Source organism: Guyanagaster necrorhizus (assembly GCF_019112545.1).
Source record: "Guyanagaster necrorhizus MCA 3950 unplaced genomic scaffold BT62scaffold_27, whole genome shotgun sequence".
NCBI classification, from domain to species: Eukaryota; Fungi; Basidiomycota; class Agaricomycetes; order Agaricales; family Physalacriaceae; genus Guyanagaster; species Guyanagaster necrorhizus.
The window spans coordinates 343,880-356,252 of NW_025064906.1; the positions used below are offsets into that span (position 1 = coordinate 343,880).

General features: G+C 41.3%; 2 protein-coding genes across 2 annotated transcripts; both read right to left on the minus strand.

Annotated features, from left to right (window-relative positions):
* Positions 1 to 10,102: 10,102 nt before the first annotated feature.
* BT62DRAFT_370637 (uncharacterized protein) lies at positions 10,103 to 10,792 on the minus strand. The gene has a single exon (XM_043180664.1). The coding sequence runs from the start codon at positions 10,571 to 10,573 to the stop codon at positions 10,214 to 10,216; it is 360 nt and encodes a 119-aa protein (XP_043036212.1). The 5' UTR covers positions 10,574 to 10,792; the 3' UTR covers positions 10,103 to 10,213.
* Positions 10,793 to 11,095: 303 nt separating this feature from the next.
* On the minus strand, positions 11,096 to 11,675 carry BT62DRAFT_922427 (uncharacterized protein; the record flags this gene model as incomplete). The annotated part of the gene is made up of 3 exons (XM_043184401.1): positions 11,096 to 11,260; positions 11,317 to 11,514; positions 11,571 to 11,675. 3 exons carry the CDS (start codon positions 11,673 to 11,675, stop codon positions 11,096 to 11,098), a joined length of 468 nt encoding a protein of 155 aa, XP_043036213.1.
* Positions 11,676 to 12,373: the final 698 nt, after the last annotated feature.

Sequence of the window (12,373 nt, forward strand, 5' to 3'; positions counted from 1 at the left end):
CTTTCTGTCTACTCAAAGTTTTAATCCTCTGAGTTATTCTTAGTAGCTTGATCGATCAGGCCTGATCAGGCCTGGTCAACCAGTCCTATCCACTCTATTCCTCTCAATTCTAAGTCCTTTAGGTCACCTGATATCTAGAAAATTTGGACTTAGGCATTTGAGTCAAAACTCATAGTGCTAGCCACAGATCATTGGGTCTCACTTCTTACTGCTTCTGGATGATACTATCTCTACTCAATACTCTACAACTGGCTATGGTATTATATCTCTAGCTGTCTTAGAATATACTTGTCTTAGTGGCATATAGAATTGGCTCCATTTGAGGTACCATTTCTAAGTCCAACTTGGACTTAGTATTTTCCAAGGTGTGGTGCAGAACTTTTCTAAGTTCAAACCTGACTTAGGATTTTTATCCTTAGACCATGTTATTTTACAAAGTCTCTTTTGGACTTAGTATTGGTGACTAGCATGACTATCAGCTCAGAGCCTCAGCCATAGTCCTCTACTGGCTAATGATTCTCAGTTACTAGCATATTCTAGTGTGTTATGCAGAATTTGCAAATTATAGAGCTGGACATATAGCCTGCATATCACCATGCCTGATAAATCATCAGATATGAGAATTTCTTATATAAGTACAATGTGTACATGCTCAAACTGGGCCAGCATACTATTGGAAAGCAGTGAGTAAGCAGGTACATGTGTGGGCAACTCAGTTGGATGTTTCAGCATCACTGAAGCTTGGGATCTGATCCTGTGTGGACCAGGGGATGTCCTATTGTCCAGTGATTGGGTCTATGACAGAACACAGTGAATTTAACACAATAATATTGAAATACAGACATGAGTACCTACTGAAGAGACTATGGAAGGTCCAGATTTTAGTGGGGGGGATATGACACATCCTCTCCATGTTCAGGCATGTAAAATTGTGAAAATTGCAAATACATGGACCGCATTCCAGTCCAGTAAGCATGTAACAGAAAATAGGACTAGAGCACACAGAAACCTAGCTATTATAATGCTAAACTGAAGTAACAATAAGCAGAGTGCATGGCCTAGTAACAGACTAATACCAGAGGGGTTAGGCTGCATGTGAGGTCCCAGCACTTGGCCCTAAATGCACCAATACTATTACAAGAGGATATGCTAAAAATAAAAAAATTATGATTGAAATATGATCGGTAAGTCTGATCACATTGATCAAAGATACACAGCCATTGATGCCCTGATGAGATATGCCTTAGAACAGAAAACTGAGACCCAAAGAAAGGTATCTGAGTAATGGGTATTGAACAGAGGAATAGACAGATGACAACAAGCTAACAAGTAGAGGAATATTACTCTAGAAATGAATAGTATGGATACTGCTCTGAGCCTTGTGCATATACATATAGTGCCTTAGCATGCATAACATAGCGAGAGACTCTGCATCATACTGAGAAATGGCACCTTTGGTGAGTCAGATGGAATAACTGGTTGGACACAGAGAAGCAGAACATAGCCATTGTGGCTGGCTCCTGGCATGAGAAATAACTCCAGGAGTCTGAAACAGTTTACTGATATCAGAGATGTCACTGAGAAAATAAAAAAATGAGCAGACCTGATGAGGCCAGCTAGCTGATGTCAGCTAGCAAAGAAACAGCAGACAGTCATTGCCCAGAAGAGAATAAGCATGGTAACTGCAATATGCATGCAAATAATACCTGTGGGATCTGGCATGGAGTCCTGCACTTTGAGGATACCATAGTAGGATTGTATTAGTAAGTATCCTAATAGAGTATTTAAATACAGTATTGTATGACTGGGAGAGGGAGTTTCTGACCCCCCACAGTTGCAGTGTATTGGGTACAGAAAGCCTTGCACTCTAGCTCTGGGCCTGTGTTAGTAACTCCAGGTGAGAGAATAAACTGATTATTGATATCATTAAGAGCACTGTGAGAACTAAGTGAGGCATCAAAGCTCACAAAGGACTTGAGCCCAGTTTGATAAGAGGTTTTAGATTGTGCTTTAACCTGAGAATAAGAGAGCAGTGTCTAAAAGGCATCATCTTGAGTTTTTGAGGTATTGGTAATGCATGGTACTACAGGTGGCAGAGGTTCAAACCCTTTGGCTTGATTAGTGTGTGCTTTTGTATTATTTCCACAGATTGGCAGAGGTTCAAACCTTTTAGTCTGTCAGATGGAGTTTTATTGTGTTTGTGTCTCTGGATCACATAAGTTTGAATCCTGTGAGTCTACGATTGGTTTGCAAACTTGTAAACAGAGATCTGCACTTTTAGTCACTTATGGATGTGTTTGTGATTGGTTTCTGCTTAGAGTGCAAAGATTTAAGTTGTGTATTATGTGCGTTAGAGATTTGAGTTGATCTGAGCTGTGCTTGGAACTATTTGAGAGTTTTGAAGGAGTGTTTTGATGTATTATATTGAACTGCAGTACACTTTGCCTTGAGACCTGATAACACCAGTTGCCACCTCTTGTTTTGATAAAACGAAAAGCTTTAAGACTTAGAAAGGCCTCAGACTGTTGTAAGCATGCTATTACTGTTCATGCACTGTGATCTCATTGAAGAAGACAATTATATTTATTGATTGCTACTTTTATCACATTATAATCCCCCCACAAACTAAGAGTTTTGTGTGTGTATATTAGTGTGAGTGTGGACAGTGGATAATGCTCTGCTATATCTGTTTTCACCTTACATGCACACAGATCCTCTTCAACAGTAAACAGTATTTAAGCAGGCTCGCTCTTGCTGGTAATCCCCAGCTTCAAGCTAAAGTTTATTTATACCATTCTACTCTCAAGCTACACTATTAGCCTTATGACACATCATAGCAAATCACATTAGTGAACTCAGACAACTACCCAAAGTGCAAGGTAGCTTCTGTTTATCATGTGGTCCTACTCACATGATGCTTGGGTCTAACAATAAGTTCAGATCATGATCCAAGTCAGCTGCCACTGACTGATGTCATATCTTCAAGTACATTCTTGTACTCACTCAGGATTGCTATCCCAACACACTCTCTCAATTCCAAGTTCCTAGAATACCTGCAGATAGATACTCATATAACAGTCTTGGTAGACCTTTAGTGAATATATCTGCTAAGTTCTCTTCTGATGTGCAGTGCTGAACTTTGACTTTATTTGAAGCTATGCACTCATGAACAAAGTGGTGCCATATATCTATGTGCTTCAATCATGCATAGAATATAGAGTTCTCAGCAAATTTGATTGCTGATTGATTGTCAATAAAAATAGTTATTGCTTTATAAGGTGGCAATCCTAATTCAGTTAAGAGTGCTCATAGCCAAATTACTTCCTGGGTTGTGTGTGCAAGGACTATATATTCTGCTTCCATAGTGGATAAGGCTATGGTGGGCTGTTTCTTTGAACTCCAAGTAACAGCTCCCTCTGCATAGATACAGACATAACCAGATGTTGATCTTCTATCTATTCTGTCTTCTCTCCAGTCTGAGTCTGAATAAGGTATCAGCTCATCCATAGTCTCTCTGTATGTGATTCCAAAGTCTAGAGTTCTCTTCAGATAGTGGAAAACTCACTTCAAGACTGTGACATGCTCAGCAGCTGGATTCTGCATGTGCTTATTTAATTCAGTGACAGCATATGCAATGTCAGGCTAGGATCCATTGGCCACATACATTAGTGATCTGACACCAGTATGGTAATATTGCCTGATGGCTGTGTCAACACCTTATGAATCTTCTATCGGAATTTTCTCTAGCCGTATATTTGGATCCATAGGTATTTTGACTGGTTTGCAGTCATTCATGCCTATTTGCTCAAGTACTTTGAGAATACAGTTGACTATCTCACAATGCATGATGTCAAAATGCATAATTCTGACTTTGCATATGGATTGGGTTGGAACACAGTTGGGGAGCAGAGAAATAGGCTAGAAATGCATATTGCATAATGCATATAGTTTTAGTTAGGAATATGCACTGTCAGATCCAAAATTGTAGTAAGCTGATATGACATTGTACATATATTAAAACAATAAAGAACATAATTTGTTTGTATAGACTATGACAAACACAAAAAAAGTTATTGTAAAGTGACACAGCCTATATCTCTATAAATATGCCTTCTGAACCAACACAAAAATTATATGCTAAACCTGGAAATCCATATGAGCATATAAAACAAAAGGAGAAAGTTCCAATATACACATCATTAGCTCAGCCTCCAAAGCAGATCTCTCACACACACCTCACAACAGGAGACTGGCTTGTAGTATTCAAATATGTTGATAACCATCCTTCTCATCAACATGCTGATATTGTGGCACATTTCACAAACTGAAAGGAAGGTGCACTGCTCTTTACCCAACCAACTCTTTCACAGAAACTGGCATCTTATACAAAAATTGAACAGCATGCAAATGAGAACCCTAATGTATTATCATCTAAAAAGTCTCACATTGTCATCCAACCTGATGTGGAGCATACTGTTGCATCCTGGTATCAGAATATGCAGCTCCAAAGTGAAACTGTGACTGGTGCAATGCTGATAGAGAAGTGAAATCAGATTGAAAATCTGATGAATATTCCAGAGGATCAGTGTTTGAAAGGAGAGAGATGGTTGAGGTCATTCTGCAAGGCATGGAAGATTCAGGAGGTTCAGTGGCATGGAGAAGCAGGCTCAGTAGATATAGTGGCAGTGGAAAAAGAATATGTGCACCTTCACAGCATTATGGTGAAATATGTGATGCAGAACAGATGGAATATTGATGAATCTGGTCTTGTCATCTTTGTCATCTCAGATTGTATCTTGGCATCTGGTCCTATGAGTGGATGGAAACAGGACAAGTTCTGCATCACCATGTGTTTTGCCATGAATGCAGATGGGAGTGAGTGGATGCCAGTTGTTTTTATTGGAAAGTTAAAGCAACCATGGTGTTTCAAAAAAAAGAGTCCAACAGTGATAGGATTCTATTATTAGAATAACAAGAAGGTCTGGATGATGAGCAAAATATTTACAGACTGGATGAAGATGTTTGATTTAAAGATAAAGAGGGAGATGTGACAGGTTCTGCTGACCTTAGACAACTTTCAAGGGCATTTCATCACTTATACATCCTATAACACAAAGCTGGAGTTTTTCAAGCTCAACATGACTCTATATGTCCAGCCACTAGATGCTGGTATTATCTGCTGCTGCAAGGCATATTATCAGAATGCCATGTGTATCCATGCACTTGATCTTAATGATCTTGGAGAGTCTGAGATCTTCAAGCTTGATCTCCTTGAAGCTATGACTATTGCTCATGATGCTTGGGCAAATGTCAGCAGTGAAATGATAGCAAACTGCTGGAAACACACTAGTATAATGCCTGACAATGCACCTGAATCACAGTCCACCACACCATCCAATGATTTCTAAGACACCTCACTCCTTAAGTCTGCATGGAACCTTATTCATGACTTTGCCTCAACAGACAAATACATGCTTCCAGAGATTGAACAGGCATTGCAGAATCTGCTTGGAAACCAATATTCTGATGCTGACTGGTGTCCTGCTCTTATGGCTGTTATGAATGCAAAGAACAATGTTGGTAAAGCACTGGAGGCAGTCAATCAGTTGGCTCCTTTGTCACAGTCAAAAATAAACACACCTTCCACCCAAATTGCTCCCATTCAACAGCTCCAGACAGCAGAGATAATGTTGAAGGACTATCTTGTCAAATTAAAACAATGAAATCACATGTTTAGTCTCATTCCAACCATTGAAGAGATGGTTAGCCCTATTGCAGAAGAGTATACTGAAGATCTTGAGGTGATGCCAACAGATGAGGAGATTGTTGCTGCTGTCAAGCATGATATTTCAGTAGAAAATAGGGAAATAACTGTCATTGATGATGATGAGAAGGAAGAGGAGGAAGAGGAGGGTGAGAAAGAACAGACCTTAATAACTACAAGAGAAGAATTTGAGCTTATTTGAAAGCTAGAGGCATTTTGTGTTTCATAAGATGACCAGGATGGATTAGTACCACAGCTGAGGAAGTTGAGAGGAGCATTATTCAAGGAGATGCATGGAAAGCTGACCCAAAAGCCACTGACAGCATTTTGAGGCAATGACGACATTGTCACATGTCACATGTCACATCATGTGCTGTTTTGATTCTGCATAAATCTATAAATGCATATGGTTTTGGTGTCTCCTGACCATATGCATTGTGAGATAGTCAACTGTATATACCTTCTGGAATAGAGTGATAGTGCTCTTGTCCCAATTCCTGTCTATCTTCATACCCAATATATATTAAATCTTTCACATATCTATGACATTTAGCTTCTTCTTAAGCTCTTCTTTTATTTTAGACATGGTTTCATCATCTGAGGCAAGCAGTGTCATGTTGTCAACATGTACAGCTATGATTATGGGACCAGAACTCATTTGTCTGATGTACACACATTGATCACTGATCAATCTGATGTATCCAAGTCTCAAAAATATAGCATTTAATTTGTCATTCCAAACTTGGCCAGATTGCTTGAGTCCATACAACATTAATTTGAGGTGTGCCACTTTTTCACTCCCATCTGAATATTCAGATGGCTGTGCCATGTAAATGGATTCATTGAGTTTATCATTTAAGTAAGCTCCAACAACATCCATTCCATAAATGATTAGGTTTCTTTGAGCAGCAATTGCCATGAGTAGGTGAAGTGTGTCCAGTCTGACAATGGGTGTATATGTCTCAAAAAAATCAATGCCAGGTACCTGTGAAAATCCTTTTGCAACAAGTCTGGCCTTGTACCTGGTGATTTTTCCATCACTATTTCTTTTCAATCTGTAAGTCCACTTGCAATCTACAAGTGATCTGTCTTTGGGTAATTCTTTCAGCTGCCATGTGCCTAGGGAAGTTAATAGATTGTATTCTTCATCCATTGCTTTCTTCCAATGATGCCAGTCTGGCCTTGTCTTGGCTTCTTCAAGACTTAATGGCTCATCACTGAGATTGTCTGCAGTTTTCCCAATGCATGCATAGTCTATTGCAACATTTATGGCTTTCAAAGATAATTCTTCTGAGGTATGCTGTTGTTCTGATGTTTTCACAGCTCATGCACTTAGATTATGAAGTGTCCAGTAGCTCAGTTGGATCTTTGATGCAATCCAGGCCAATTTGTCATGTGGCTCAATTATTTTCTCATACCATATTGGAAACTTTGATTTGATTGATGATACATCAGAGGCTGTTTCCCCTTTTGGTTTGATATTTCTAGCATCCATGGAGTCATCTAAAATGCCATCATTTCCATCTGGAGTCTGCTTGACTTTACTCTCTGACTCTCTCTTGAGTGATGAAGGGTGGGAGACTACATAGTCAGTGTCTATAGGCTCTGTAGTGTTGTTTTCAGGGAATATAACATTTTTTGAGGTCTGAATCTGTCTGATTTGAGGGTTGTAATATCTTCAGGCCCTGAATTCATCTGTAAAATCTGTGAAAATAAATTCTCTTGACTTTGGGTCCAGTTTTGACCTCTTGCTATCTTGCTGCAACATCCAGCACTTTATTCCAAATTCCTGAAATGCTGAAATATCTGGTTTCATGCTCTGAAACACTTCTTTTGGGGTTAGATCATCCTTGATGGCCCTGATTAGTGATTGGTTCTTCAGGTATGTGGCATATGCTACTGCCTTAGGCCATAGAAACTTCAGTAAGTGATGTTCTTCTAGCATGGCACATGCATGCTCCACAAGAGTCTAATTTATTCTCTCAGCAACTCTATTTTGAGATAGGAAATATGCTGCAGTCAATTCCAACTGTACATCATTATCCTGGAGGTATTTCTTTATCTCTTCATTGACATATTCCTTTCCATTGTCAATCCTCATAAACTTCAGATTCTTCCCTTTGTGGACTTTGATGTATTTTTGATACTGCTAGATCTTCTTTCAAATTTCCATATCTTGCTTTGACTTCAAAAAATACAACATTGTCCTTTGGGATTTTCTATCTGTGAAGCTTATATAATATCTTTCACCATAGATACCCTGAGTTCAGGCTGGCCTCTATAGATCCAAAAATGTCATTTTCTCTATTTCAGTATAGTCTCTTTCAGCTTTCTGTGGAAATGGCTTGGTATGATGTTTGGCTTTTATGCAAGCTATGCAATCTGTCTGAGGCTCGGCTGACTTATCTATATCCATCCCCTTGATCATTTTCTTTCTAAATAGTCTTTTTACTGATCCTATGTTTAAGTGGCCTAATGTTTTGTGCCACTTTTGCCATGATCAGGCTGATTTCATAGCATGGGCCTGGATTATTTCTGGAACAATGATGTCAAGGCTGTACAGCTTTGATATTTTATCTCCATGGCTGATTATCTTGCCATGTGATGAGATAATATCCATTCTGGACTCTTTAAATTTGAGTTCAAATCCAGCATCTATAATGCACCCTATTGACATAAGATTGAATGGTGCATCAGAGCAGTGGATACACTCCTTTAGTGTGACTGGAGTGATCTTTTCTTCTTCAATCATTTTAATCTTGACAGTTCCCCTTTCCAAGCCTTTGGATTTGCCTACACCAATGACTTCATGTCCTGGGGTTTCAACATAGTCAGAAAAATATAATCTATTTTTGACTATATGTCTGGTGGTGCCAGAGTCCCCTAGCTATGATACTCCTGAGAGTGAGGTAAGTGCAACATCTGTTGCACAAAATACATAGTCATCTTCTTCTGAGTCCGATTTGGCAACATGTGCCTGAGTCTGGCCCTTTCTCTTTTCTTTCCATGACTTTCCAGAATTCTTCTTCCCATTTGGGCAATTTATTCTGATGTGACCAGTTTTTCCACATCTATAACATGTGACTTTTGAATTGGACTTCTTGCCATGTGCTGCAAGTGTTGTGGTCTGATCAGAAGTCTTTTCCTTTAATTGGATGTTCTCCTGAAGAATTTGGGAAATCAACTTGTAAGAATCTTTCAAGTTGGCAGTATCCACTGATGAGATGAATGAATTCCATGATTCCAGGAGTGATGTAAGCAGTGTGATAGAGAAGCCCTCCTCCTCAACTTTCTGCTTAAGAGATGCCAGCTTCTCCTGATAGGACCTCATAGTCCTAATATGCTCCTCTATGTTTCCTCCTTCTTCACACTGAGCTCTGAAGAATTTCCTTCTGACAAGAACAATTTCCATGGGTCCCCTGGACTCATACATATCTTTCAGAGCTTTCCAGGCTTCTGCTGAAGTCTTTGAACCTGCAATATATACCAGTGGACCATCTGAAACCCACAATCTTATTGTTGAAAGAGCCTTCCTATCACTCTTCTTCCAATCTGCCACCAGTGTCATGTCTGCTGGGGCCAGAATGCTTCCATCTGCATAATCAATTAGTCCTAAATCAGTTAGGATATCGATCATCTTGATTTTCCACATTGGATAATTTTCCAGGCCCTTAAGGGGGTCAATTCTATACACAGACTGGCTATCCATGCAGTTCTACATGTGTACATAAAGTACAAAAGAGTGTGAAGTGAGTAGCAATGTAAGTTCAGTTATGGCCAGGGCCCATAACCTGTTGTAAGTAGAGAGCAGAGTAATGTACAGAGGATTAGAATTGGCCTCTCAAGAGAGAGACATTCTACTTAAATACATTTTGTATTACTTTGAGATCTTTCTACGAGATACTAAATAAGTCCGGATCACGATCCAAGTCAGCTGCCGCTGACTGGCGTCGTATCTTCGAGTACATTCTCGTACTCGCTCGGGATTGCTATCCCAACATGTATGGTGCAGGTTTCTATTCTGAGAATTGACTTATCTGCACATTTTGGATGTTGATGTCATACTGAGCTGCACATTCCAAGTACAACCACAAAATGGTTCAGTACAAGTTATGCAGGTCATAGGTTTAACTCCAGATCTTGACAAAGACTTCGATGGTTCAATGAGACACAAAGTATGAACAAGCTTCACAACCTAAGTAAGGCATACATTAAGGGTGTCCAGGACACAGCATTGTCTTGAAATGACACTGAAATACGACAACATGCTTAACGAGTCAAGGCAGATCGGTGAGCTTAAATGCATTTAAACTCAATCCTTTATCACAAATCGATAAAATTCGCAAGAACGGTCACAAAAACACGAATAAAAGATCCAAAAAGGAGGAGACAGTCAAAGAACCCGAAGAGAAATGAGTTACATAGAGATGTGATAATGTTAGGCTGTCCTCAAAGAAGAATGCAAATTGGCGAGAACTTTACGAATAGAGGAAGAGAGAAGAGAAAATACAAAAAGACCAAGTAGAAAGGGGTATACGGGGAATAGGAATGATAAATAGCAATAATGATGTAGGCTGGAGAGGGATAGGATGGTAGAATGATAGCCTGCGAGGAATGTAGTGTGGAGGATAGATATCCACAGAGAGATACGCAGATGGAGATCATGAACAGATCAGAAGCGATGAGCATGCGTGCGGGTGTCCTAAGCGACCGAGAAACGAGAAGAGGCAGGAGACGACGAGGATGTTGAAGGATGTCATAGTCTGTCGCGCACGCGATGGGATGAGGTATTAGTGGCACAGAACGCATCAACTACTCGTCAGCGGTCGACACTCCCTCATCTGCCAGGGTAGAAGAAGGACCGGTAAACTCGTTAGCGTACCAGCCCTCCTCCAGTGACCAGTTGGTCGTCCCAAAGGTACCCAACACGGCAACTTAGTAGGCGTGCGACCAACATCCTCTCATCTCCATGCGCTCGTTAATGTTTCTGCATGGTTGATACATCGCGAGGATCGCAAAGAACGGGCCTAGGAACAACGTGAGAAAGGTAAAAAAAAATATAACAACTGGTATCAAGGCTCACCCTACAATGTGCTCGATGCGAAGGGGAGCCGCTTTCTTCCTGCGTGCGCCTGGTCGGCGTGGGTGCAGGGAAACGGAGTTGCCTAGTATTTCGCTGGGAGGACGGCAACGAGGGAACGGAGGGTAATACATCTGTTCGAGGTTGCCCCTTGACAGACCTGGTTGGAATGCAGGACGGGGACGAGGACCGCCTGCCAGTGTGAGTGGGTCCAGTGACCTGAATCGGAAGGACAGTCCCCTTTTTCCGGGTCAGTTTCGGAATAAGCGACGACGGCACATCGCGACAATAGGTGAGGCTGTCGATGCCTCGGACGGTTTATTAATCTCCAGATCTTCAGCGGAAGAATCTGAAGAACCCGAACGAAGGACCAGGTTCGACGGCCGTGGAAACGAAGGGCGAACCATAGACGCGTCCTGCACAACATTCAATGTTAGTAGGTTGTTCACAGTAGGAAATTGACAACACTCACCGGGACCTCGTCCAGAGAATCTTGTTGAGTGCCAGAAACCTCGGCGGAGACGGCCGACAGTAGGGCGCAATGGGTGTTCTTCCCATGGGCGCTCCCAGTGTCGTCAAGGACTCCAACAGAACTAGAAGCCGTCCGCCATGAACAATCGGGGGATCGTAGATCCCTCACTGACAATGACGTCGATACTTGGGCCATTGGCTACAAGATACAACATATTAGCAGGTTCACCGGAGAAATTTATTAGCAAAGCATACCCCAGCAGCCTCTCTGACGTCCTCATATACTGCTCGACACAATACAGAAAAGGCATCCTCCTGCATGACATTGTTGACGGATGGGAAGGATATTGTGTCAGCCATCGTGTGCAAATCCTGAAGACATGAAAGTGAGTAATGGTTGTGCATATGTTCCACATGAAATTTATATCAAGCAGAAGGCTGCCGGATGGGAGGGGACCTTGAAAGGATGCTTCTGAGGAACCGGAACGAAGGACCGGGTTCGATGACCGTGAGAATGAACGCCGAGCTATGGGCGTATCCTATGCAACATTAAATGTCAGCAAACAATTTATAACTATTAGCAGAATGCTTACTTCTGCTTCATCTGCGGAATAGTCACTAGCGCCGGAAATCTCGGTGGAGACTGGCAGTAAACGTCGATATGCGATGTCGACGAGGTTCTGGTCGGCCCTTGCCCAGCGTGCTTGAGGGTAACAATGCGTAACCGTGACTCTGGAAATACTTTCCGTCGCACTCACCCTTGTCCCTGAAGACCAATTAGCCCAGAGGAGGTGTACTGTGATTGGGCTAAAAGGAGAATTGCTTGCCGGCTTGTTATGAATCCTTGGAGCGAACAGGAAATTTCCCTGGGGTGGATTATTCTTTGGCCATAATTTGTTGCCCGATATTTCAGGCCTGACTGGGGCTGACTCAGACCCAACAGTCCTGTATATATTGCGGATGACGACAGAAACTGAGAACGGAGGTTCAGACGAAGGAGTCGATATGACTTGTGAAATCCTTCGCCGTTATCCAGGTCTTGTGCCCATCTACCTCTT